Source organism: Chionomys nivalis, chromosome 23 (assembly GCF_950005125.1).
Source record: "Chionomys nivalis chromosome 23, mChiNiv1.1, whole genome shotgun sequence".
Classification (NCBI taxonomy): domain Eukaryota; kingdom Metazoa; phylum Chordata; class Mammalia; order Rodentia; family Cricetidae; genus Chionomys; species Chionomys nivalis.
Genome location: NC_080108.1, coordinates 43,203,127 through 43,228,984, shown reverse-complemented (window position 1 = coordinate 43,228,984; position 25,858 = coordinate 43,203,127). Strand labels below are relative to the sequence as shown.

At 44.2% G+C, this 25,858-nt stretch overlaps 1 protein-coding gene across 1 annotated transcript in view; it reads left to right on the top strand.

The window, feature by feature from the left end:
* The window catches only part of LOC130865093 (E3 ubiquitin-protein ligase HERC2-like), a 136,155-nt gene that overhangs the window by 92,401 nt on the left and 17,896 nt on the right, over positions 1–25,858 (top strand). Inside the window, 13 exon segments of the mRNA XM_057755970.1 lie at positions 1–73; positions 741–918; positions 1,102–1,183; positions 1,271–1,442; positions 2,055–2,199; positions 4,294–4,519; positions 8,450–8,621; positions 10,254–10,440; positions 10,838–10,978; positions 12,587–12,778; positions 18,310–18,463; positions 21,744–21,877; positions 22,868–22,974. Of these exon segments, the coding sequence (XP_057611953.1) occupies positions 1–73; positions 741–918; positions 1,102–1,183; positions 1,271–1,442; positions 2,055–2,199; positions 4,294–4,519; positions 8,450–8,621; positions 10,254–10,440; positions 10,838–10,978; positions 12,587–12,778; positions 18,310–18,463; positions 21,744–21,877; positions 22,868–22,974 (1,963 nt within the window).

Here is a 25,858-nt window from a genome sequence, read left to right as displayed (position 1 = left end):
GCCTTACAGTGGATGGGAAAGTGTTCTCGTGGGGCGAAGGTGATGATGGGAAACTTGGATACTTCAGTAGAATGTAAGACTCTTCCTCAATCTTGCTCATTCCTAAGAAACTGTTAGCTAGTAATAATAGGGTATTTTCACAGTTGTTTACAGAAAATTATTGATAGAAGTTATTTATTGATATAAATATTAATATTAAAACCGTAGATGGATACACTGTAGTTTGATCCACTCTCTTTTTTAAGGTTTGACAATTAGGGTGACGTATATTTTTTGTTGATCATAGATGGGCCGTCTCTGAAAAACAGCTTGGTGTTGTAATAAGAGCGGCGGGGCTGGTTCCTAGGCACCCAGCCGCCCGCATTGGCTAGCTTATGCCCCGAAATAATTACACGGAAACTGTATTCTTTTAAACACTGCCTGGCCCATTAGCTCCAGCCTCTTATTGACTAGCTCTTACATATTGATCTAACCCATTTCTAATATTCTGTGCAGCCCCACGAGCTGGCTTACCAGGAAAGATCTTAACCTGCGTCTATCTGGAGTGGGAGAATCATGGCGACTCCTTACTCGGCTTCTTTCTCCCAGCATTCTCTTCTGTTTACTCCACCCACCTAAGGTTTGGCCTATCAAATGAGCTAAGGCAGTTTTCTTTATTAGTTAACCAATGAAAGCAACAGATAAGATACAAGACCCACCTCCATCAGCTTGGTAAAAAGTGTACTTTTCTCTTGCCCTAGGAACTGTGACAAGCCAAGGCGGATCAAGGCCCTGAAAACCAAGCGCATCAGGGACATAGCCTGGGGCAGTTCTCACAGTGCAGCCCTGACGTCCATCGGGGAGCTGTACACCTGGGGCCTGGGCGAGTATGGCCGCTTGGGACACGGTGATAATACCACACAGCTGAAGCCCCAAATGGTGATTATACACATTTTCATTGCTTATAAAAGCTTTTTCACTTTGTTTTTTCAAGTGAAGATAAGCCTCAAGTCTGGGTTTTTAAAGACACGAACAATATACTGACTTTCAGTCTGTGGAAAAATTCCCATTGCTTTCCCAGTTCCCATGCTTCATTCTGTTTTTACGTTTGCAATCGAGTAGGTGAAAGTCTTTCTTGGTCACAGAGTAATCCAGGTTGCGTGTGGAAGCCGAGATGCACAGACACTTGCTCTTACTGATGAAGGTAGGAGCTGGTTGAGATGCTGAGTGTCCTCTGGGTAGGGATGTAAATACTAAGAATTTACCTGAGGTGTTTGCTTTTTAAACCTAGGTTTGGTGTTTTCATGGGGTGATGGTGATTTTGGAAAATTGGGCCGAGGGGGAAGTGAAGGCTGTAACATACTCCAGAACATCGAGAGACTAAATGGCCAGGGTGTGTGCCAGATTGAGTGCGGAGCTCAGTTTTCCTTGGCACTCACCAAGTTAGGAGTGGTGTGGACATGGTATGTAAGCTTCCTCAGTGTCATTGCCAAAGGCAGACTGTTTGGAGAGCCCTGGCTTTGCCCTGTGCCCAGCCTCGGCTGCTTGTAAAACTTACTTTCTTACTCATTTGGCATCTTTTTGTGAAAAAAAAAATCTATGTTGAATTGAGATTACTGATAAAATTATGAAAAAGGAATATCTTACAGTTCATTTTGTAAATAAATCTATAGACAATTTCACCCAGTTTGTGTGAGGTTTATATAGCTTTAAAAAAATTGTGAATTACATTATACTGGAAGCTACATGAAATAAGACAACGAAACAGACTTCTAACTTCCTTATGTCATGTCAGGCAATTAGCAACTTGAAAAGACATTCCAGATAGCGCTTGGGAGGGGGGTTGGCGGTGTGCTCTATTCCGTCTCTTTATAATCCATAGTAACTGAGTTCTTATGTGACACATGACAGCACGAGAGGTCTTCCCCGCCAAGTTAGTCTGCGCTGATTTGGATGTGGTATATATTCTGTGTGATGTTATCACTCCACTCTAGAAGGTGTGGTCGTGAAAGTGTTCCTGTAGCATTGCCAGACTGTAACCATGTAGTGATCCGGAACTGCTGCTTTGTCCTCAGGGGGAAAGGGGACTACTCCAGACTGGGCCACGGCTCAGATGTGCACGTGCGGAAGCCGCAAGTGGTGGAGGGACTGAGAGGGAAGAAGATCGTGCATGTGGCGGTCGGAGCCCTGCACTGCCTGGCGGTCACAGACTCGGGACAGGTGAGGCTCAGTGACCTGTGGTAAGGGCTCTAGCAGTGCTCGGCGGGTTTAGTGCTTGTCTTGTCCAGACTGGAGGACGCGCTGACACCCAGCCTTCGGAAGTCTGGAGCCGGAGAATAGCTAGTTGCAGGCCAGCCTACGTTACATAGTGAGTTCTCGTGGGCCAGCCTGGGTCACATTTTCAGCATGCCACACCAAGAAAATAAAAACAACAAATATCCCTTAGACTCCTGAAATGCTTAGGTGAGTTTAATATTAGGTTAGTGCAAAAATAATCACGGTTTTTGTGTTGAAATTTGCCATTTGATACTGAAATATATTCTAAATAAGTTTATTATGTTTATTGTACATAATTCTTACTTTTTTATAATCATTTTATCTGTGGGTGTTTATGTCTGTCTGTCTGTCTGTCTGTGTGCACACATGTATAAGTCAGAGGGCGACTTTCTAGAGTTGGTTCTCTCACCATGTGAGGATTGGAGATTGAGCTCAGGTTGTCAGTCTTCTCCACAAGGACTTAATGCTGAGCCATCTCAACGATCCCTATCATGCATCATTTTACCTCTCTCTCTCTCTCTCTTTCTCTCTCTCTCTCTCTCTCTCTCTCTCTCTCTCTCTTTCTCTCTCATTCTCTCCATACACATATACATATATGTATATGTGTGTATATATATATGATGACTTATACTTGTCATTTATTTTATACTATTGAAATGATACTAGACAAAACCAAGTTTTAGTGATTTTCTTACTCGTTTCATTTGCAAAAATGTGTCTCTTGGCTGTAATGGTTTCCATTTTGATTAATAAATACTTGTTTTGAACCTGTTTACAGTAATTTAAAATTCATGCTTCAAAACTGTAATCTGTTTTGCGCCAACCTAATATTGGAGAGCTGTTAAGGTGGAGCAGAGTTCATCTTGTTTACTGGTGTATTGCTTAAGTGTTAGCACAGGTTGGGGGGGGGTCTTGGCAAACCATCCTTTACATTGTGAAGTCCATGCTAGAATATAAAAATTATTGAAAATACTCCCACCCCTAAGGTATTAGCAGCTTTTACTTTGGCGGGGGGAACCTGATGTTTGATAGAAGCTATACCTATATAAGAGAGGCTGAGGCTGTACATAGATGATAGAGGCTATACCTACATAATAGAGACTGTACTTATGATAGAGGCAATAGCTACATAAGAGAGGCTGTACTTACATGTTTGAGGCTACACCTACATAATAGAGGCTGTACTTATATGATAGAGACTGTAGCTACATGATAAAGACTGTGCTTACATAATAGAGACTACACCTACATAATAGAGACTGTACTTATATGATAGAGGCTATAGATACATAATAGATGCTATGCTTATATGATAGGCTACACCTACATAAGAGAGACTGTAGTTACGTGATAGAGGCTGTACCTACATAATAGAGACTGTACTTACACAATAGAGGCTATAGCTACATAATAGAGGCTGTACTTACATGATATAGGCTATACCTATGCAACATAGGCTGTATTTACATGATAGAGGCTATATCTACGTCAGAGAGGCTGGACTTACATGATAGAGGCTACACGTACTTTACTTTGGAAATACAGGATTTCGTAGATATTATTGATTTTGTTGTTTTAAGAAGAGTATGCCATGACTAGCCCATGGAGCCATATTTTAAACTTGGTTTATGAAAACAAAATTAACATTGTTTAGTTCAAAGTGAATTATGCTTTATAACTGTAAAACCTAAGAGCAAATTACTTGAAAAATGAGCATGGTATTTTTCTTTTTCGTTACCCTTTATAGTATAGTGGATTTACTGTACTTAGCCAAAGCAGTACATCCTCTGTCTTCCACCCAAAGAAGGACGAATTAATTAGAATAATATTAAATAGCATTTATAGTTGTTAAGCATTTTCATGGTTGACTTTTTTCCCTCCGAACTGAATGTACGCATGCTCTTTTGTTATATTGTTAAATACATTTTATCTTTAAGAGTGCAATTCTTTCAAGGACCATGACATGTTTTATGCATTTTCAAGTGTTTTTAGAAATAATGTAAAGTTGAAAAATATAATTTTTTTCCCCTTTAACAGGTGTGTGCTTGGGGGGACAATGACCATGGCCAACAGGGCAATGGCACAACCACAGTTAACAGAAAGCCCACCCTGGTGCAGGGCCTGGAGGGCCAGAAGATCACTCGAGTGGCTTGTGGGTCCTCACATAGTGTAGCCTGGACGACAGTGGACGTAGCCACGCCCTCTGTCCACGAACCTGTCCTCTTCCAGATGGCAAGAGACCCGCTGGGTGCTTCCTACTTAGGTAATGTTCTCCTGTAGACTGCATGGCCGCCTAGGTGCGTGTGGTCCTGCTGACAAAGGTTGTGCTCTGCTGGCCTGCAGGCTGGCCCTCGCATCTCTTGAATGTGCAGCTTCTGTCCTGTCTTACTTGTGCAGATCTTCCTGCGCATTGTTTTGTCTTCTTGATGGCTGTTTGTGTCAAGAGTGGACGCCTTTTTGTTCCTGAATACTGTTTCGTGCTTTATTCAGTCATTGAAGGACATTTAAGTTCTTTGTGATTTTTGGTTGTTACAAATTAATGTTTTTTTTTTTTTTTTTTTTTTTTGTGAGTGGAAGCAAGGTTTGATTCTTTGGTATAATGCCCAAGAATGTCTTTCCAAGTGCATGCCATGAGAAACTGTCAGATTGTTTTCATAATAACTGGACTCTTTTGTGTTCTTGTTAGCAATAGATGAATAATCCGATTTTCCCCTATCATTTCCTACTGTGTTCTCTGTTCCTCTTCACCCTCAGTTCGTCCCCTTAACTCCTTCCAGAATTGCCCTTTCCCTGTCTCCTCCCATTCTTACCTTCTTTTTTTAAAAGTTTAATAATCCACAGACTCCAGTGTGTGCTATGTCTACGTAACTTCTGGGTGTGGGGCTATAAGAGGAACATTGACTCCTTCTCCAGCTGTCGATAGATCCTCCCTTAGGAACGGGGGCTCTTGAGCCCTTTTCCACTCCATGGCAGAATATTGACCCAGTATTGATCTTGGACAGGTCTTCTGCAGGCAGCCACACACAGCTACTAAGCTACTAAGTCCCAAAGGACTGTTTATTAACTTATTTACATGGCTACAGTGTTTACATCACTTCACTCCCCTCTTCAACTGTCCCACCCCCACTCCACTTATGACTCCTCCTTCTTTTTTTTTTTTTATTTTTTATTGAAAAAAAAATTTCTGCCTCCTCCCCGCCTCCCATTTTCCTCCCCCTCCTCCTGCCCCTCTCCCTCTTCCCCCACTCCTCTTCTCCTCCCTCTCCAGTCCCAAGAGCAGTCAGGGTTCATTGCCCTGTGGAAAGTCCAAGGCCCTCCCCCCTCCATCCAGGTCTAGGAAGGTGAACATCCAAACTGTCTAGGCTCCCACAAAGCCAGAACTTGAAGTAGGATCAAAACCCTGTGCCATTGTCCTTGGCCTCTCGTCAGCTCTCATTGTCCGCCATGTTCAGAGAGTCCGGTTTTATCCCATGCTTTATCAGTCACAGTCCAACTGGCCTTGGTGAGCTCCCAATAGATCAGCCCCACTGTCTCATTGGTAGGGTGCACCCCTCATGGTCCTGACTTCCTTGCTCATGTTCTCCCTCCCTCTGCTCCTCATTAGGACCTTGGGAGCTCAGTCTGGTGCTCCAGTGTGCGTCTGTCTCTATCTCCATCCATCGTTAGATGAAGGTTCTATGGCGATATGCAAGATATTCATCAGTATGGCTATAGGATAGGGTCATTTCAGGTTCCCTATCCTCAGCTGCCCAAGGAACTAACTGGGGACATTGCCCTGGGCACCTGGTAGCCACTCCAGGTTCAAGTCTCTTGCCAACCCTTAGGTGTCTCCCTTAACTAAGATATGTGCTTCCCTGCTCCCCTATCCAACCTTCCTTTATCCCCAATCATCCCGTTTCCCCAAGTTCCCCCCATCCTCTCCTTCACACTTTTCTCTCCCCATCTCCCCTTACCCACATCCCACCCCACCCCCAAGATTCCAATTTTTTGCCCGGCATTCTTGTCTACTTCCCATAGCCAGGAGGATAACTATATGTTTTTCCTTGGGTTCACCCTCTTACTTAGTATCACAAATTATTATTTATCTACAGATTGAAGGCTAAGATCCACATGAAAGAGAACATGGCTTCCTGCAGTGCCCCGTCTGCTACACAAAATGCATATTTAATGCTTCTCATCCTGAGAGGGCTGTCTCTCATCCCGGGACTGTGGAATGTTGGGCTTCCTAACTAGGTCTTCTCTGTTTTCAGACTCCCAGAGTAGTTCTGTGTTAAGCAGAAGATTTCCTCTCAAAATGGCACCTAGCTAACAACCTCCTAAGTTATATGGAGTGACAACATGGGATTCCTGTCCACTGCTGACGCCTGTCCAGTTCTTCTGTGGGCGTGGGCCTGTCCTCTGATCAGGATGTCAGCTCACTATGTCCAGGGCTGCCTGGCTCACCTCCCGCTCGGCCAGGAGCTCTGTGGCTGGAGTCTCTGGCCTTGTCTGCTTCCTGTGGCATCACCTGTTGTTTTGTCTGCACTTTTGGTGTCCTGTCACACTGCCTTTGTGACTTTCCAAAGCTTGGCCATGTTCTCTCTCCTTCTCCCTCCCTCGCTCCATCTCTGTTCCTGTCCTAACTTCTCCTTGACCTAGTCATACGGGCAGTTTCTCGTCACCGCCTTACCCGGAGGTTTCCTTCCCCAGATGTTGGCTGTTCTCATATTGTCATGTTTCTGTCTGCTTTTTGGACTAGATAAGTGTTTTCTTTACTAGTTATAATCTCTCTGTCAACTTCCGGTTGATTTCATTGGCTGATTTATACTTCTTCTTGTGATTTATGTATTGTGTTATATTGCATTCTGCCTGCCCTGTAATTTTTGGCTACGTACCATACACCAGTGCATTTTACCTTGCACTGTTGTGGGTATAATGTAGTTACATTATTTTACAAGAGTAGTTCTTTTCATTCTCTTTCATAAGAAATTTTCAGGAACTTTTACTACAGCTTTTATGTACTATAGTAAAACACAGCATTTTATGACTGTGTTGGTCAGTTTTATCAGTTTGACACAAGGTAGTGTTATTTGTGAAGAGGACTCTTGAGAAAATTACATCCTTCAGATCACATGTAGACAAGAGTGTAGAATATTCCCTTGATTAATGATTGACGTAAGTGGGTGCAGCTCACTGTGGGTGGTGTCAACCTGGGCAGGTGGTCCTAGAGTGTATAAGAAATAGTCTAAAAGCCGGGTGGTGGTGGCGCACGCCTTTAATCCCAGCACTCGGGAGGCAGAGGCAGGCGGATCTCTGGGAGTTCGAGGCCAGCCTGGTCTACAAAGGGAGTTCCAGGACAGGCTCCAAAGCTACAGAGAAACCCTGTCTCGAAAAACCAAAAAAAAAAAAAAAAAGTCTGAAAAAGCCATGAAGAACAAGCCATCGAGCAGTGTTCCATCATGGGCTCTGCATCAGTTCCTGCTTTCATGTTCTTGCCTTGAATTCCTACCCTGACTTTCTTCAGTGATGGTCTGTGATGTGGAAGTATAAGCAAAATGAACCCTTTCCTCCACAACTTGTTTTTCGTTGTAGCGTTTTATTCCAGAGCACTCGAGAGGGAGAGAGAGGCAGGTGAATCTCTGTGAGTTAGAGGTCAGCCTCTTGTGTATTAGTTTGTAAATCCTGCCTTGATGTGAACTTTGTGTAGTGAGTTTTAGGACAGCCAGAGCTATGTGCTGAGACCCTGTCTAAAAGCAAACAAACAAAAACCAAACCAACAAAATAAAAAAAAAAAATTCATGCATGTCTATAATGTTTAGATTAAATCCAGGACCCCATTCTGTCCCCTCCAATTTCTCTTCTGTCCCCCCATCACCCCCCTCCCTCAGTACTTACTGAGTTAATTTAGTGTTGCCTGTATGTGCTTGGTCTGCTAGAGCATGGGTCCCCTCTCAGGGCAATCTTCTCTGAAGAAAACTGACTTCTTTTCCAGCAGCCATCATTTGGTAATGGTTGCCCCTCCCTATCCATGCGAGGAAGGAGGGTTGTGAATCATAGGGTCTGCCAGTCTGACTGATGTCTGCAGGTACTGCTGCACAAAAAGCAAAATGCAGACTGTGGTTTGTTTTCAAGAAAGCCTAAGTGGTCAAACCACATAGAGAACGAGCAATCTGTGATCTTAAAAACAGCTTTGGTTTTTGTTTCCCCTTCTTAGGTGTGCCTTCAGATGCTGATTCTTCTTCTGCCAGCAATAAGATAAATGGTGCAAATAACTGTAAGCCCAATCGCCCTTCTCTTGCCAAGATCCTCCTGTCGCTGGAAGGAAACCTGGCTAAGCAGCAGGCCTTATCACACATTCTTACCGCACTGCAGATCATGTATGCCAGGTAGGCTGTGTGTTGGTTTATAAATCCTGCCTCACTGTGAACTTTATAGTTTGTAGTATTGCGATTGAGCAGATGGTTATGAAAATGTTGTTATTAGTCGTCAGCCCTACTAGTTGTACAGTTACGAGTCACACACCCATGCTGATGATTGATGGGTTCTTGGTGCCTTACAGACAAAACCCAGCTCATTATTGAAATGTGAATCAGAACATCAGGCTTGAAGATGTTTTCTTTTTTTTTGATAATTCTATATCTGTATTAGGTAAGAGGAAGAATGAATTGATGCTAATTTAAGGTCTTGTTTAAAAGGATTATTCTTGCTGGGCAGTGTGGTATACGCCTTTAATCCCAGCATTCGGAAGGCCAGCCTGGTCTACAGAGTGATTTCTAGGACAGCAAGGGCTACAGAGAAACCCTATCTCAAAAAAAAAAAAAAAAAAAAAAAAAAAAAAAGTGCTCCTTTCATCCACGTGATAAGGTGGTTCTCACTGTCCTAACATACTCCTTTCCTGCTCTTGTTAGAGCCTGTTGCAGTCAGCTTCCCAACATTTAAGAAAACACCAGAGACACTCAGCTTAGAAAGAGGGAGATTTTATTTGGTCCATAGTGGCTAGCCCCAGGTTTGGGCCTCTGGTAAACATGTCATAATGGGAGCCAGAAGCAGAGCAAAACCTGCCCACCTCATGGTCAAAAGTTGAGAAAGAAGTAAGCCATGTTCCAGTCCCCTCAGTGACATGCTCTCCTGACCCCAGGACTCCCCTAGACCCTGTCCCACCAGCTCCCAGCAGTGAAGCCTGGGCAGCAGTGCTCAACCACAGGGTGTGTTTCCTGGCTGGGGTCTGAGAGTCGTGCTTACAGACCTAGGAGCGGAGCCCAAGCAGTCGTCAGGGGACAGTGAATCTGCTCTCACCATATCTAGTTTTCATTAACATCAACCGTCTATTCCTAAGCTTCAGCAGCAGCTCAGCAGGTTTTCCTAGACTGAGCTAGAGGCTTACTCTGCTCTGGTTTTACCAGTGGTTCTCAGCTTCCTAATGCAGTGACCCTTTGATAAAGTTCCTCATGTTGTGGTGACCCCAACCAGAAAATTATTTCCTTGCTACTTCATAACTGTAATTTTTCTGCTGTTATGAATTATAACATAAATAACAGAGATGGAGGATATATGATATGTAATCCCTGTGAAAGGATTGTTCAGACCCCAAAAGGGATCATGACCCACAGGTTGGGCATCCCTTGTTGTTACTTGTGTCTGCTAAAATACAACCATGTGTTGTTTAATATAACAATGAGGTTACATTCTGAAAAATGCATTATATTAATGTTGTAAGAACTTTCTTATATACATGTAAATTAAATTCACTGGGACCTTTCTAGTTGATATAGTCATATAAAATCACAGTTGTGGACTGAAATGTTGCTATGTGTCTTAGACCTATAAATAAGATTGGGATATACATCTTACCCTAGAACTGTGGGCTAAAAATGCACAGTAGTTTTTAAAAACTCATTTATACATAGTCTGTAAAAATGAGGACATAGTGTTAGTGAGCACTTGACCCTTCCTGCTGCTTCTTGTGCTACCCAGATGACAGGGTGGCTTACCACAGTCCTGGCCTTCTGTCCTGACAGAGATGCGGTGGTTGGAGCCCTGTTGCCAGCCGGCATGCTCGCCCCAGTGGAATGCCCCTCCTTCTCCTCCTCAGCACCTGCTTCTGATGCATCGGCAATGGCCAGCCCCATGAACATAGAGGAAGGCATGCTGGCTGCTGATCTTGAGGACAGACTGAGTCCAAATCTATGGCAAGAAAAGAGAGGGGTAAAGGGGCAGCTTCAGGCTGTGTTGAATTTGAAGGGGAAGGAATTCTCCTCATTCTGTCACTTAAGTTTTGTGTCTGCAATTTGGTTTGAGTTTGACTTGGTAAAATTATTCTATTTAAAGAATTTCTTAGTGTTAAAATGAAAATCGATGTATGCTGTTAAAAAGTCACTAAATAGAATTGTGAAATGTTAGGAATCAGAAAGTTGAAAACCGTTAGTTTGTTTGGGAAAAGACTCCTTAGAGACGCGTGAGCTGGGGCAGAGTGGTTTGTGCGCCTGCTCGCCTGCTGTTTCTAGGGCTGCTTTGGCTCACTAGGGTGATAGCTGGGAATGTGGTATAAGTGCAGGGTCATCCCAGAAAGCGACAGGTGTTTTCCTTGTTCCTCTCCAATTAGATTGTCTCCTCTGAGGATGCTGTGACCCCCTCTGCGGTGACACCATCTGCTCCCTCGGCCTCATCTCGGCCATTTATCCCAGTGACAGATGACCCAGGAGCTGCCAGCATCATTGCAGAAACCATGACCAAAACCAAAGAGGTCAGGAGATCTTCTTTGACTTGAAATATAAAATTACCTTAATCGTACTCAAAAGTTCAGGAGTCATATTTAAAGCTAGAACATGCTGTACTTCAAGGTTTATCAGTCACAGCTTTTTCCTCCCAAGCTGTTTTAAGGCCACAGACTGTTCCTCTATGAGATACTCCTTCCCATTCTCACTCTTCTCCTTTGCCAGCTGTCCTACCCTTGCTTCCCTGTGAAATACTGACAGACTTCAAAGAAAATGGCTCCAAAGCAAGTGGCACTGTTAGGAGGTGTGGCCTTGCTGGAGGAAGTATGTCACTGTGGGGGTGGGCTTTGAGGTCTCTTTTGCTCAAGCTTCCCTCAGTGCAGTTACCTTCCTGTTGCCTGCAAGATATAGCACTCAGCTCCAGCACATCTACTGTCGAGAATGGATGGACCCTCTGAAACTGTAAGCAAGCCACCTCGATTAAATGTATGCTTTAAGAATTATTGTGGTCATGGTGTCTCTTCACAGCAATAAAAACCCAAACTAAGGCGTTTAACTAAAAGATACATCTATAAACTGTAGTTTCTCCAGGTGACACACGCTAGTGCCACTCCCTGAAGTCTCTGGGAGAGCTCTGTGACTGGTAAACCTTGAGTACAGCGTGTACCTCCTAGAGGGACATCTCCTAGAGGGACAGTCCATCGTCATCGTGGGGGACGTGGCAGTGTGCAGACTTGGTGCCGAAGTTGAGAGTCCTACACCTTGATTGACAAGCAGCAGGAAGCGTCTGTCTCATTGAGAGTGGTTTGAGCATTGAGACCTCAAAACCTGCTTCCACAGTGACACACTTCCTCCACCAAGGCCACATCTACTCCAACAAGGCCGGCCATACCTCCTATGTGCCATTCCCTTTGAGGGCCCATTTTCTTTCAAACCACAGCCATGGTGGACATTTTCTGCACATACTGCAGCATCCATGCTTGGGCCAGAAGGGAAGGCTTTGCCATTGCCATCTGAGTCTAATGTCTCTCCCCCAACCCCACCCCCATCCGTGGTGTGTTCTCATTTTCCAGTGTGTGTGAGGCTAAGGGCCTTGAAATGACTGCACCCATGACAACAGCACACATTCACCCAGGGCTTCTTCCACTTCATGTAGAAAAATAGTAAAAACATTTAAAAATGTTATCTAAAAATGTTTAAAAAATGGCTTTTCTGAGGAAGCCAAGGGGAGTTGATAGTATGAATGATGTGTTATACACACAGGATTAATTTTAAATAAGATTCTGTGGAAGACTTAAGGAGGAGATCTAGAAGAAAGTTATAAAATCTGATGAGTAGCCGTAGGTTGCACGTGCCGTGGCCTCCTTCCAGTCTCATGCTGTGTCACCTACCTGTGCTGCCTAAGTGGGCACAGCAGCAAACTGCGTTTCTTTATAGTGAAGGCATTATTCTTCGATGGATGCTCTTGTAGTTCTGTAAAATAGTTCCTTGCTTTTCAGTGGAGACTTTGGGGTCATCATGTCTTGATCTGGTTTTTGATGTCCCTTCCCCATTGCTGACATGTCCTGACTCAGCTGGTCAGTTTCATCTCTCCATATTCCATTCTCTCTTTAACTGTTCATTTTCAATTGGTTTAGGATGTTGAAAGCCAAAGTAAAACATCAGGTCCAGAGCCCCAGTCTTTGGATGAGTTCACCAGTCTGCTGATCGCTGATGACACCCGGGTGGTCGTGGACCTGCTCAAGCTGTCAGTCTGCAGCAGGGCTGGAGACAGCGGCAGGGACGTGCTCTCGGCTGTGCTGTCGGGCATGGACACCGCCTACCCACAGGTGAGTCCTGGGGCCAGTGTTCTCTGCAGCACCCAGTATCTTCACGCATGGTGTCACCGAGGTTGAGGAGTAGTCCTTTACGACAACATCTGACACTGTTCTCCCAGTGACATCTTCTATCCAGCCTAGAACTAATGTGTATATCTGTTTTTAAACATTTGTTTATTTATTTACCTGTTCATTTGTTCGTTCATTCCTTCGTTTGTTTGTTCATTTAAATTGTGTATTAGTATTTGTGCATACCACATTCACACATGGTACCTGCGGAGGCCAGAAGAGGGGATAGGATCCCCTTGAATTGGATTTACAGATGGTTGTAAGTCACTGTGTAGGTGGCAGTAACCAAACCTAGGTTGTTTGAAGAGCAGCAAGTACTTCTAACCACTGAGCCATCTAACTCTTGTTTTTTAAAAAAACAAAATTGTTATTGCTGGGCAGTGGTAGCACATACCTTTAATCCTAGCACTCAGGAGGCAGAGGCAGGTGGATCTTTGTGAGTTCGAGGCTAGCCTGGTCTAAGGAGCTAGTTCCAGGACAGACAGGGCTACACAGAAAAACAACAAGAACAACAAAATCCACATTATTTTATTTTTATTTCATTTTTTAGCTTGTGTTAGTTATGTGTGTGTGGACACGTTTAGGAATTGGTTTCTTTCTCCTTCCACCATTATATGTTCCAGGGATTGAACTCAGGTCATCAGGTGTGGTGGCAAGTACCCTGAGTGGTCTTGGTAGCCCTGTGTACCTTATTCTTACTAAGTAAGTCCTTCTGTATGCTTTACAGTTTGCCACTAGTTTTTCTTTTTTTTTTTTAATTTATTTATTATGTATACAATGTTTTGTCTATGTATATGCCTGAAGGCCAGAAGAGGGCACCAGATCTCATTACAGATGGTTGTGAGCCACCATGTGGTTGCTGGGAATTGAACTCAGGACCTCTGGAAGAGCAGTCAGTGCTCTTAACCTCTGAGCCATCTCTCCAGCCCCCCCACTAGTTTTTCTTTAGATATTAGACTGATATTGTTTGCCCTGCAGGAATTCTCACTTTTTAAAATTGCTTTTATTGAGCTACGCATTTTCTTCCACTTCCCTCTGTCCTTCCCTCCCTCCCCTTCCCCCTTTTACCCTCCCCTATGACCCCAGTGCTCCCAATTTGGTCAGGATACCTTGTCTTTTTCACCTTCCTATGCAGACTCATGTATATCTCTCTTAGGGTTCTCTTGTTGTCTAGTTTTCCTGGGGTTGTGGCCTGTAAGCTGGTTTTTCTTTGCTTTATGTCAAAAAGCCACTTATGAGTGAATACATATTCTATTTGTCTTTCTGGGTCTGGCTTATCTCACTCAATATGTATTTTTCCAGATCCATCCATTTGTCTGCAAAATTTGAAGATCTCATTATTTTTCTTAACTCCATTGTACTACATTTTTATTTTCATTATCCATTCTTAGGTTGAGGAGCATCTAGATTGCTTTCAGATTCTGGCTATGACAAACAATGCTGCTATGAACATAGTTGAACACATGTCCTTGTGATATGATTGAGCATCATTTTTGTATATTCCCAAAAGTGGTATTGCTGGGTCTTGAGGTACAGTGTTTCCTAATTATCTGAGAAATTGCCACACTGATTTCCAAAGGGGTTGTACAAGTTTGTACTCCCGCCAGCAATGCAGGAGTGTTCCCTTTACCCCACATCCTCTCCAGCATAAGTTGTCATCAGTTTTTTGTTTTGTTTTGATCTGCCATTCTTACAGGTATAGAATGGAATCTCAGCTATTTTAGGTTCATCTGTTGAGAGTTCTCTGTTTAGGTCTGTACCCCATTTTTTTTATATTCTTTTGATGTTAAGTTTCTTGAGTTTTTTATATATTTTGGAGATGAGCCCTCTGTCCAATGTGGAGTTGGTAAAGATTTTTTCCCATTCTGTAGGCTGCCGCTTTGTCTTGTTGACTGTGTCCTTTGCTTTACAGAAGTTTCTCAGTTTCAGGAGGTCCCATTTATTGTTTCTTTCAGTGTCTGTGCTGCTGGAGTTATATTTAGGACATGGTCTCCTGTGCCAATGTGTTCAAGTGTCCTTCCCACTTTCTCTTCTATGTGGCTGGCTTTATGATGATTTTTCTGGATTTCCTCTAAGTCTGTTTCATTTCTGATTTTGATAATTTGGTTATTCTCTCAAACCTTTGGTTAGTTTGGATGAAGGTTTGTCTATTTTGTTGATTTTCTTGAAAAACCAACTTTCTCTCATTGATTCTATGTATTGTTTTCTTTGTTACTATATAGTTTATTTCGGCTCTCAATTTGATTATTTCCTGCCATCTAGTCCTCCTGGATGAGTTTGCTTCTTTTTGTTCTAACGTTTTCAAATGTTCTGTTAATTCACTAGTGTGGAATTTTTCCAGCTTCTGTATGTAAGCGTTTAGTGCTGTGAACTTTACTCTTAACACTGCTTTCATTATTTCCCTTAAGTTTGGATATGTTGTGTGGTAATTTTCATTAAATATTAGAAAGTCTTTAATTTCTTTATTTCTTCCTTGATCCATTGGTGATTCAGCTGAACACTGTTCAATTTCCATGTGTTTGTGGGATTTCTGAAATTAGTGTTGCTGTTGAATTCTAATTTTAAACCATGTTGATCCAATAAGATGCATGGGGTTATTCAGATTTTTTTTTTATATCTGTTGAGGTTTGCTTTGTTATTGAGTATGTGATCAAGTTTTGAGAAGGTTCCATGGTATATTCTTTTATGTTTGTATGGAATGTTCAATAAATGTCTGTTATGCCCATCTGTTAGTTCCCTTATTTCTCTGTTAAGTTTCTGTCTGGCAGACCTGTCCAGTGGTAAAAGTAGGATGTTGAAGTCTCCCAATATTAGTGTGTGGGGCTTTATGTGTGATTTAAGCTTTAGTAATGTCTCTTTTACATATGGGGATGCCCTTGTATTTGGGGCATAGATGTTCAGTATTGAGATTTCCTCTTGATGGATTTTTCCTTTGACAAATATGAAATATCTCTCTTTGTCTCTTTTAATTGATTTTAGTTTGAAGTCTTGTTGAAGGATGTCGCTAGTTAGTTTCCGGCAGCTCAGTCTCGAAATAATCACATAGAAACTGTATTAATTAAATCACTGCTTGGGCCATTAGCTCTAGCTTCTTATTGACTAACTCTTACATCTTAATTTAACCCTTTTCTATTGATCTCTGTATTGCCACGAGGCTGTGGCTTATGGGTAAAGTTCCGGTGTCTGTCTCCAGTGGCTCCATGGCTTCTCTCTGACTCTACCTTCTTTCTCCCAGCATTCCATTTAGTTTTTCCCACCTAGCTTTGTTCCCCTATAGCTCTGCTATAGGCCCAAAGCAGTTCCTTTATTAACCAATGATATTTACAGCATACAGAAGGGAATTCCACATCAAAGTCTATTTTGTTAGATATTAGGATAGCTACACCAGCTTGTTGGAAATTTTTTTTTCAACCCTTTATTCTGAGGTGATGTCTACCTTTGAGGTTCAGGTGTATTTCTTGTATGCAGTCGAAGGATAGATTATGTTTTCTTATCCAGTCTGTTCCTGTGTCTTATTATAGGTGAGTTGAGTCCATTTATATTAAGGGATATTAATGACCAGTGACTGCTAGTTCCTGTCATTTTAGTTTTTGTTGTTGGTGATGTTATTGTGTATATTTTTTCCTTCTTTGGGGTGTATTACTGTGAGATCATTTATTGCCTGTGTTTTTGTGGGTGTAGCTGACTTCCTTGTGTTGGAGTTTTCCCTCTAGTATTTTCTGTAGTGCTGGATTTGTGGCTAGGTATTGGTTAAATCTGGTTCTGTTATGGAATATCTTGTTTTCTCCATTGGTAGTGATTGAAAGCTTTGCTGAGTATAGTAGTCTGGGCTGGCATCCTTGGTCTCTTAGTGTCTGCATAAGACTTGACCAGGACCTTCTGGCTTTCGTTGTTTCCTTTGAGAAGTCAGGTGTAATTCTAGTAGGTCTGCCTTTATATGTTACTTGGCCTTTTTCCTTCGCAGCTCTTAATATTCTTTCTTTATTCTGTCTCCTTAGCGATCAGAGAAATGCAAATCAAAACAACTTTGAGATATCATCTTACACCTGTCAGAATGGCTAAAATCAAAAACACCAAGGATAGCCTTTGCTGGAGAGGTTGTGGAGAAAGGGGTACCCTCATCCATTGCTGGTGGGACTGCAAACTTGTGCAACCACTTTGGAAATCAGTGTGGCGGTTTCTCAGAAAAATTGGGATCAACCTACCCCTGGACCCAGCAATACCGCTCTTAGGAATATACCCAAGAGATGCCCTATCATATGACAAAAGCATTTGTCCAACTATGTTCATAGCAGCATTATTTGTAATAGCCAGAACCTGGAAGCAACCTAGATGCCCTTCAATGGAAGAATGGATGAAGAAAGTGTGGAATATATACACATTAGAGTACTACTCTGCGGTAAAAAACAATGACTTCTCGAATTTTGCATGCAAATGGATGGAAATAGAAAATACGATCCTTAGTGAGGTAACCCAGACCCAAAAAGTATTTTGATTATTATGTAGCATGGGGACTTGTTTTTTTGTCCCAATCTATTTGGTGTTCTGTAAGCTTCTTGTACCTTCCTAGGGATATTCTTCTTTAGATTGGGAAAGTTTTCTTCTATGATTTTGTTGAATATATTTTCTGTGCCTTTTAGTTGGAGTTCTTCTATCCCTATTATTCTTAGGTTTGGTCTTTCATGTTGTGTCATATCTCTTGGATGTTTTATGTTAAGCTTTTGTTTAATATTTTCACCAACAAATCTATTTCCTTTATTGTATGTTCAACAACTGGGATTCTTTCATCTCTTGTATTCTGCTATTTATGCTTGCATTTTTGGTTCCTGATTATTTATCCAGAATTTCCTTGGTTTGTGAATTTTTTTTTGTTGTCTCTATTTTGGTTTTCAAGTCTTGAATCATTTTTTCATGTTTGATGGCTTTTTTCTCTGATGTGTGCATGTATGTGTGTGTGTGTTTTAACCTGAAGTCAATGTCAGGTATCTTCATCCATTACTCTTTTTTTTTTTTTTTTTTTTTGAGACAAGGTTTCTTTGTAGATTTGATGCCTGTCCTGGAGACCAGGCTGACCTTGAACTCACAGAGATCTACTTGCCCCATCCTCCCTGGGATTAAAGGCATGCACCACCACCACCCTCATCCATTACTCTTATACTTTGTTTTTTTGAGATGCCATCTGTCACTGGTCCCAGAGCACAGTGATTGGCTAGAAAGACAGGACAGCCTGTCTTTACTTCCTAGGCACAATAAATGCAGGTGTGCATTGCCATAACTTGGCTTTGTACATGGAATCGAGGGATCTAATCTCAGGTCTGCATGCTTACATACCATTGAGCCATTTTCCCAGCCCCTTAACTCTGTATGAACTCCAAGTCTTCCACCCTGCCACCCTGTCCCTGTAGAAAGCAGAGAGCAGGATGAGCGTGCATGACCCAGGGGCAGTGTCAACTCATTTCTTGGTTCTTTACTAGATGGCAGACATGTTGTTGGAGCTCTGTGTAACTGAGTTAGAAGATGTGGCTACAGATTCACAGAGTGGCCGTCTTTCCTCCCAGCCTGTAGTGGTAGAGAGTAGCCATCCCTATACAGATGACACTTCCACCAATGGCACGGTGAAGATACCAGGTATGTGAACCAACCCTGGGAAGGCTGTGAGGGCCCCTGTCTGTGGAAGGCTTGTTTTACAGCTTCCTCCACAGGGGCAACCATTTCCCTCTTGTGAAAATAAGAAATAGGATCATCTCAGATCTTTTTCTGAAATCTTTGTCAAATAAAATGTAACACAGAAGCTGCACTATATTAGTTTTCTTTTTGTTGCTGTGATAAACACTGTTACCAAAAGTAGCTTGAGATTAAAAAAAGAGAGAGAGCTTATTTGACTTTTACCTCCGGGTTCCAGTCTGTGTTGAGTTGGAGCAGAATCCATGGAGCGATGGCGCTCACTGTGTTGCTCACTAGCTCATACTCAGCTAGCTTTCTCACGCAGCCAGACCTGGCTGCTGTGTTGTCATTGTTTCTAGGCATTTTCAGTGGACACAGCGTACAGCAGCTGACTCTGGTGCACACACTGACACTTGGCTACAGTGGGGAAGTGCAAGGCTTCTACCCACAGCTCTTTTGTGCTCTCTGCAGTAGGCTGGGCCTCTCGCGTCAACTATCAGCCAGGCCAATCTGACCAGGCAGGTCCTCTGCTGACTCCAGGCTGTGCCAGGTTGATAGCTGCAGCTGACTAGAACATGCACCTAATAAATTTCATCTTGTCAGCTGTTAGATGAATGCCCTTTCCCTAAGACCTACGTTTGAAGTCTGCTGACCAGCTCTTTAGAAGCAATGCTCACATCCTGTGACATGAGTCGTCCTGGTGTCTAGCACTTCTGATGTACAATTCCAACAGGCTCTGTTCCTCGATAGTACACTTTCAGTTTCTCCTCCCCTTCCACTCCTCCCTTTCACCTGCTACATGACTTCTCTGGTGAGGCTTCAGGGGGCTGAACTTACCTTCCTTAGACCAACTCTGTTTTTGTAAACTCCCACAGTTCAGCAGTCCTCAGCCTGGCCCTTCTGATTCAGGATTCGGCAAGCTTTCTTGTTGGTTTCTACCAGCCTCATTAATGCACCTGTATCTGCACATCTCAGAGCATCAGTCATGCACCTGTATCTGCACATCTGAGTGTCAGTAATGCACCTGTATGTGCACATCTCAGAGTGTAAATAATGCACCTGTATCTGCACATCTCAGAGCGTCAGTAATGCACCTGTATCTGCACATCTCAGAGTGTCAGTAATGCACCTGTATCTGAACATCTGAGTGTCAGTAACGCACCTGTATCTGCACATCTCAGAGAGTCAGTAATGCACCTGTATCTGTACATCTGAGTGTCAGTAATGCACCTGTATCTGCACATCTTAGTCAGTAATGCACCTGTATCTGCACATCTTAGAGCGTCAGTAATGCACCTGTATCTGTACATCTTAGAGTGTCAGTCATGCACCTGTATCTGCACATCTTAGTCAGTAATGCACCTGTATCTGCACATCTCAGAGCGTCAGTAATGCACCTGTATCTGTACATCTCAGAGCGTCAGTAATGCACCTGTATCTGTACATCTCAGAGCGTCAGTAATGCACCTGTATCTGTACATCTCAGAGCATCAATCATGCACCTGTATCTGTACATCTGAGTGTCAGTAATGCACCTGTATCTGCACATCTCAGAGCGTCAGTAATGCACCTGTATCTGCACATCTCAGAGTGTCAGGCCCTGTATCTGCACATCTCAGAGCGTCAGTAATGCACCTGTATCTGCACATCTTAGTCAGTAATGCACCTGTATCTGCACATCTTAGAGCGTCAGTAATGCACCTGTATCTGTACATCTCAGAGCGTCAGTAATGCACCTGTATCTGCACATCTCAGAGCGTCAGTAATGCACCTGTATCTGCACATCTTAGTCAGTAATGCACCTGTATCTGCACATCTTAGTCAGTAATGCACCTGTATCTGCACATCTTAGTCAGTAATACACCTGTATCTGCACATCTTAGAGCGTCAGTAATGCACCTGTATCTGTACATCTTAGAGTGTCAGTCATGCACCTGTATCTGCACATCTTAGTCAGTAATGCACCTGTATCTGCACATCTTAAAGCGTCAGTAATGCACCTGTATCTGCACATCTGAGTGTCAGTAATGCACCTGTATCTGCACATCTCAGAGTGTCAGTAATGCACCTGTATCTGCACATCTGAGTGTCAGTAATGCACCTGTATCTGCACATCTCAGAGCGTCAGTAATGCACCTGTATCTGCACATCTCAGAGCGTCAGTAATGCACCTGTATCTGCACATCTCAGAGCGTCAGTAATGCACCTGTATCTGCACATCTTAGTCAGTAATGCACCTGTATCTGCACATCTCAGAGTGTCAGTAATGCACCTGTGTCTGCACATCTGAGTGTCAGTAATGCACCTGTATCTGCACATCTCAGAGTGTCAGTAATGCACCTGTATCTGCACATCTCAGAGCGTCAGTAATGCACCTGTATCTGCACATCTTAGTCAGTAATGCACCTGTATCTGCACATCTTAAAGCGTCAGTAATGCACCTGTATCTGCACATCTGAGTGTCAGTAATGCACCTGTATCTGCACATCTCAGAGTGTCAGTAATGCACCTGTATCTGCACATCTGAGTGTCAGTAATGCACCTGTATCTGTACATCTTAGAGTGTCAGTCATGCACCTGTATCTGCACATCTTAGTCAGTAATGCACCTGTATCTGCACATCTTAAAGCGTCAGTAATGCACCTGTATCTGCACATCTGAGTGTCAGTAATGCACCTGTATCTGCACATCTCAGAGTGTCAGTAATGCACCTGTATCTGCACATCTGAGTGTCAGTAATGCACCTGTATCTGCACATCTCAGAGCGTCAGTAATGCACCTGTATCTGCACATCTCAGAGCGTCAGTAATGCACCTGTATCTGCACATCTTAGTCAGTAATGCACCTGTATCTGCACATCTCAGAGTGTCAGTAATGCACCTGTGTCTGCACATCTCAGAGCGTCAGTAATGCACCTGTATCTGCACATCTCAGAGTGTCAGTAATGCACCTGTATCTGCACATCTCAGAGTGTCAGTAATGCACCTGTATCTGCACATCTGAGTGTCAGTAATGCACCTGTATCTGCACATCTCAGAGTGTCAGTAATGCACCTGTATCTGCACATCTCAGAGTGTCAGTAATGCACCTGTATCTGCACATCTTAGAGCGTCAGCTGCTGTTGCTGCTCAGCACCAAGGTTATTGCTCCATTGGAGGTTGTGAAGTAGTACTGTTGGCTGAACTGCTTCCTTCTTACTTATCAACTTGAGTACTTTAGAAAGGTGTTTTCCCTCACTTTTTAGTTTGCTATCTAGGGAAACTGTCTATGAGAAAGGCAGGATACAGTGTGGAGCTGCACGTGGATGATGTGAGCGACATCAGCACGAAGGGCGGGGACGTCAACTTTGTGTTCACTGGCTTCTCTGTGAATGGAAAGGTTTGGCTCTAGGCTCTGTCTGCTCTTCTCTACATTGCTCTGTTGTGTGCCACCTCCTGTCACCCTTACAGAAGTGGGGCTCTTGCGCTTCTAGGTCACCCACAGTGAGCTCCAGGGGTCTGTGCTTTGTGGTAACCTGGGGTCTGCTTGATTGTGGGGCATGGCCTGTGGTGGGGTGCAGAAAGGGAAGGGCACATGCCCAGGACCGGAGTCGTTGCGCTTGCTGTGTGAGAGCGAGGTGCACTTCCTCCGGGGAAGCTCCTTCCACCCCTTCTCTCGGAGCTGCTCTGGGGAGCTGCTGGCGCCCTGGGCAGTGAGTGCTGCTTCGTGTGTGTGTGTGTTTGTGTGTGTGTGTGTGTCTGCCTGCTCCCAGCTCCATTCTCAGTGGAGCCCTCGTTCTTCCTCCCGCCGACCCCCAAGTAGAGATGAGTGCTCTGCTGGCGAGGGTCCAGTGTGTAGACCTAGAAGTGCTCTTTTGTGCTGGAAGTGAGGCCCTCAAATGTCTCCTGTGGGTTTCTTACTGCAAGAGGGGATCTTGGGTATTTTTCTTTCTTAGAGATTTGTAAAATAATGATACATTTTTAAAAAGATTTTTAATTATGTGTGGATATGTATATTTGAATGTGGGTGTCCTTGGAGGCCAGAGGCATTGGATCACCCTAGATCTGGAGTTAAAACAGTTCCAAACTGCCTGATGTGGGTGCTGGGAACTTAACTCCAGGCCCCTGCAAGAGCAGTGCTCACTGTTAAGCAACCACTGAGCAGCCTGCAGCCCCACAGTGGTACACATGCTGTCTTACATTCAGTGATGCAGCATTTTACTGTCCTTGTCCCCTCTTCACCAGTCCTGACTACATCCTCCTCAGAGAGGCCCTTGACACAAAGAAAAATGTTTTAGGTGCCACTTTGTGCGCAGGAGCATGAAACAGGGGCCTTGACTCCTTGGCTGGCTGAGCTGCCCATTGGGTCCTGATGTCCTCCTTCTCACAGGTCCTCAGCAAAGGGCAGCCCCGGGGGCCTGCAGGAGTTCAGGTGTCCCTGAGAAGCACAGGCACTGATGCAAAGATCCAGTTCACAGGCACACAGCCTGGCGGAAAGTGAGTGGCGTCCTGGAGTCTAGTGTGGTTGCTTGGGTTGAGGGGGTGGGTGGGCTCAGACCCTGATTTGGCTCTTAAGCAAGTTCATGCTTTTGGAACCCACATTCCCTGAAGTGGGAGTCATCTGACCCACTGTGCAGGTGGGTGATTAATTACCAGCCACTGTCTGTAAAGGCTGTGCCCCAGCCTGGGTTTGAATGGGCTCCTCCATTTGCCTTTGGCTTGGGACAGCCACTTTACCCCACTGCTTTGCTTTTCTAATTTACGGATGAAGGTAAAGAGAGGTTCCTGGGAAGACAAGTGTGATTGTTTCAGATTGGCCAGGTGGTGCTAATGAGCGTGTGCTGACCACAGACTAACACAGTTAGGGTTCAGAGACAGCGTTTTATCATTTACATGGAAACCATTTTGTAGTTGGATCTGGTGGCTGCTTAGTTAACCTGGCGGAATGAAACGTAAAGAGCTGTTTACTGCGCTGTGCAGTGGGGGAGCACGGCTGTAGCTGTGAGCAGATGTGCTGGATTAACACCAGAGTAATCGGAGCTGATACTTATGCAAACGTTTAGAGCATTGCTACTTCAGCCTGCAAACCCAACCAACGTGGTAACTGCAGCTAATAGCTTCTAGTGTGTTATCCAACGTCAAAGTCGCCATTGATCGGCTGTCCCTGATCAGTGCCTGGTCTTGGTCTAGAGTAGCACCTAGCTGTTCTTCTTCCTGGCCCAGCTTAGACTGAGTGTCCTTCAGCCAGGTTCTTGGAACCAGAAGGGCCTCGGTTTTCCAGAATTTGGAATGTTTTTCATACATACAATGTTTTGTTTCTCAGTGCTAATAATCACAGCTGACAGGAGGGAGGCTCTATCTGACTCATGGTTTCAGACCATGGGCATTTAGCTTTCATGTTTCTGGGCCCCCTGCCCCAGTGACACACTTCCTGCACCGAGGCCCCACCCCCTACCTAGTGACACTCCTATAGTGACAACTTCTTCTCTGAGGCCTGTCCCTCTGTGTTCCCCACCACCTCCAATGGTTCATCCTGTCCCGAATCCATCAACGGCTGCTCTGTTGGTTAGGCAAACCCCTCTAACCCTGTACTGGGAACCGAGACTGCAGCACACGTGCCTTCAGGGACATGTGAACATGGACTTCATTTCGTCTGTGCGTGTCTTAAGCATGCAGGCTGAAGTTCCCATCCAGAATTTTAAATAATTACTACACTACACAATTCAGTGGTATAGAATTTTCTACTTTTGTGGTATCGTATTGGTACTCAAAAAGTTCTGGATCTTGGATTTCTGATGTTCAAATGAAGGATGCCCCAGCTGTAGTTTGTTGCAGACCTGACCAGGAGGTGTCTTAAGCTCCTTTGCCATGAACTGTCTTAAGCAGTGCTCAGAGCGCATGTTGGGACCTGGGGAGTAGAAAGGCTAAATTAACAGTGCCAGAAAACAGTGGCCTCTTCAGCTTTATTGTAACAAAGTAATTCTCAAGCCCTGTCCGGATGGCGTTTCATAGACGTGGGAGAGTGCAATTACTGCCTGTAGTAAGTTCCTTGTGGCAAAATTAGCTTCTGATTGGCAGGTGCCTTGTTCAGATGGAGCCTGGTATGGCTCTGGCTGTAGCCTTTGCAGTCCCGTCTCAACTGGCCGTGGTCTTAGCTCATCTGGAGTCTCTAGAAGTCCGCTTATTGGCCGATGGCTTCGTCACAGTTGTCTGTGAGAGAGGTCACTGACCTTGTTCTCAAGGCAGGAGTGCCCCTGAGGAGGTCAGGGGACCTGTAGTGGAGGGGAGGACGGAGCTTGGAGAGTTGATGGTGTAGACCTTGGTTGGCCACTTCTCTCTAATGCTGCTGGGACTTGGGTATTGCTGAGGAGAGGTGATGAGGAAAGCTGGCCTGGGCAGTAACCATGTGAGCTCAGGAGAGCATGGCCCTCAGAGGGGATGGTGAGATGTTCAGAAGACATGGTGTGTTTTCATTGTTCTTCTGTGTCTTTGCTTACAGACATGGAAGTGGTCCCTGCTGGCAGCTTGCAACACAGAGGAAGCGCCCTAAGGGGGTACTTGGCAGTTGTGCTAGTGAAAAGTTATTCTCGGATTGTTTTATAATGCACTGAGAAGCAGCCCTCTAAAATAGCAGTCAAGGGAGCTGGCCCCACCGTCTAAGGTTGCATTAGGACACCTAAGTCCAGGAGGCCAGGAGGATGAACACGGAGCCTTATTGCCAGCATTGGCCTTGCAGGAAGGGTGTGACAGGTCCTTGGGCAAAGTACCAGACAGTGGTCAGATGCAGGCTTTAACCCGCAGTGTGTAGAGTTTCAAGTGAGGGCCTAAAATGTTCCATCAGGCCAGGGAAGCTTCCCCATTTCATCTGTGTGCTTCAAGCACCTGGCACGTAGTAAGCGTTGAAAACATCTGTTGGACTTGTGAGTTGATAAGTGGATAAATAGCCAGCTCAGATCTTACCTTCAGAAGATTATCCCTGAATCAAATGGAAGCCATTTTCTTACTCCTCCTCTCCCCTCTGCACACTCTTCCTGTTTTTGGTTTGAGACAGAACCATTATGATCCTCCTGATTAGCCAGTTGAGTACTGAGATCACAGGCAGGTGCCGCCTGAGTGCCTAGTGCCACCGTGCCCTGCAGTTATACCTGGTGCTTGCAGTCCAAGGGCGTTTTGATGTGCCAGGCTAAAGTTTTGCCTCTTTGCAGCTCTCTCTCAAATAATGCATACTTCGTAGCATGGGGCTGAGGCAGGACGGGCTCCACTGAGCCTAACCAGAGGGAGATGAGATGTAGGGAATCAGTCGGGCCTTTTAGATGCTGAGGAGTTTGAAGATAGAAAATTGGGTTGGTGATATCTCACCCAGATAGCTCACCTGAGAAAT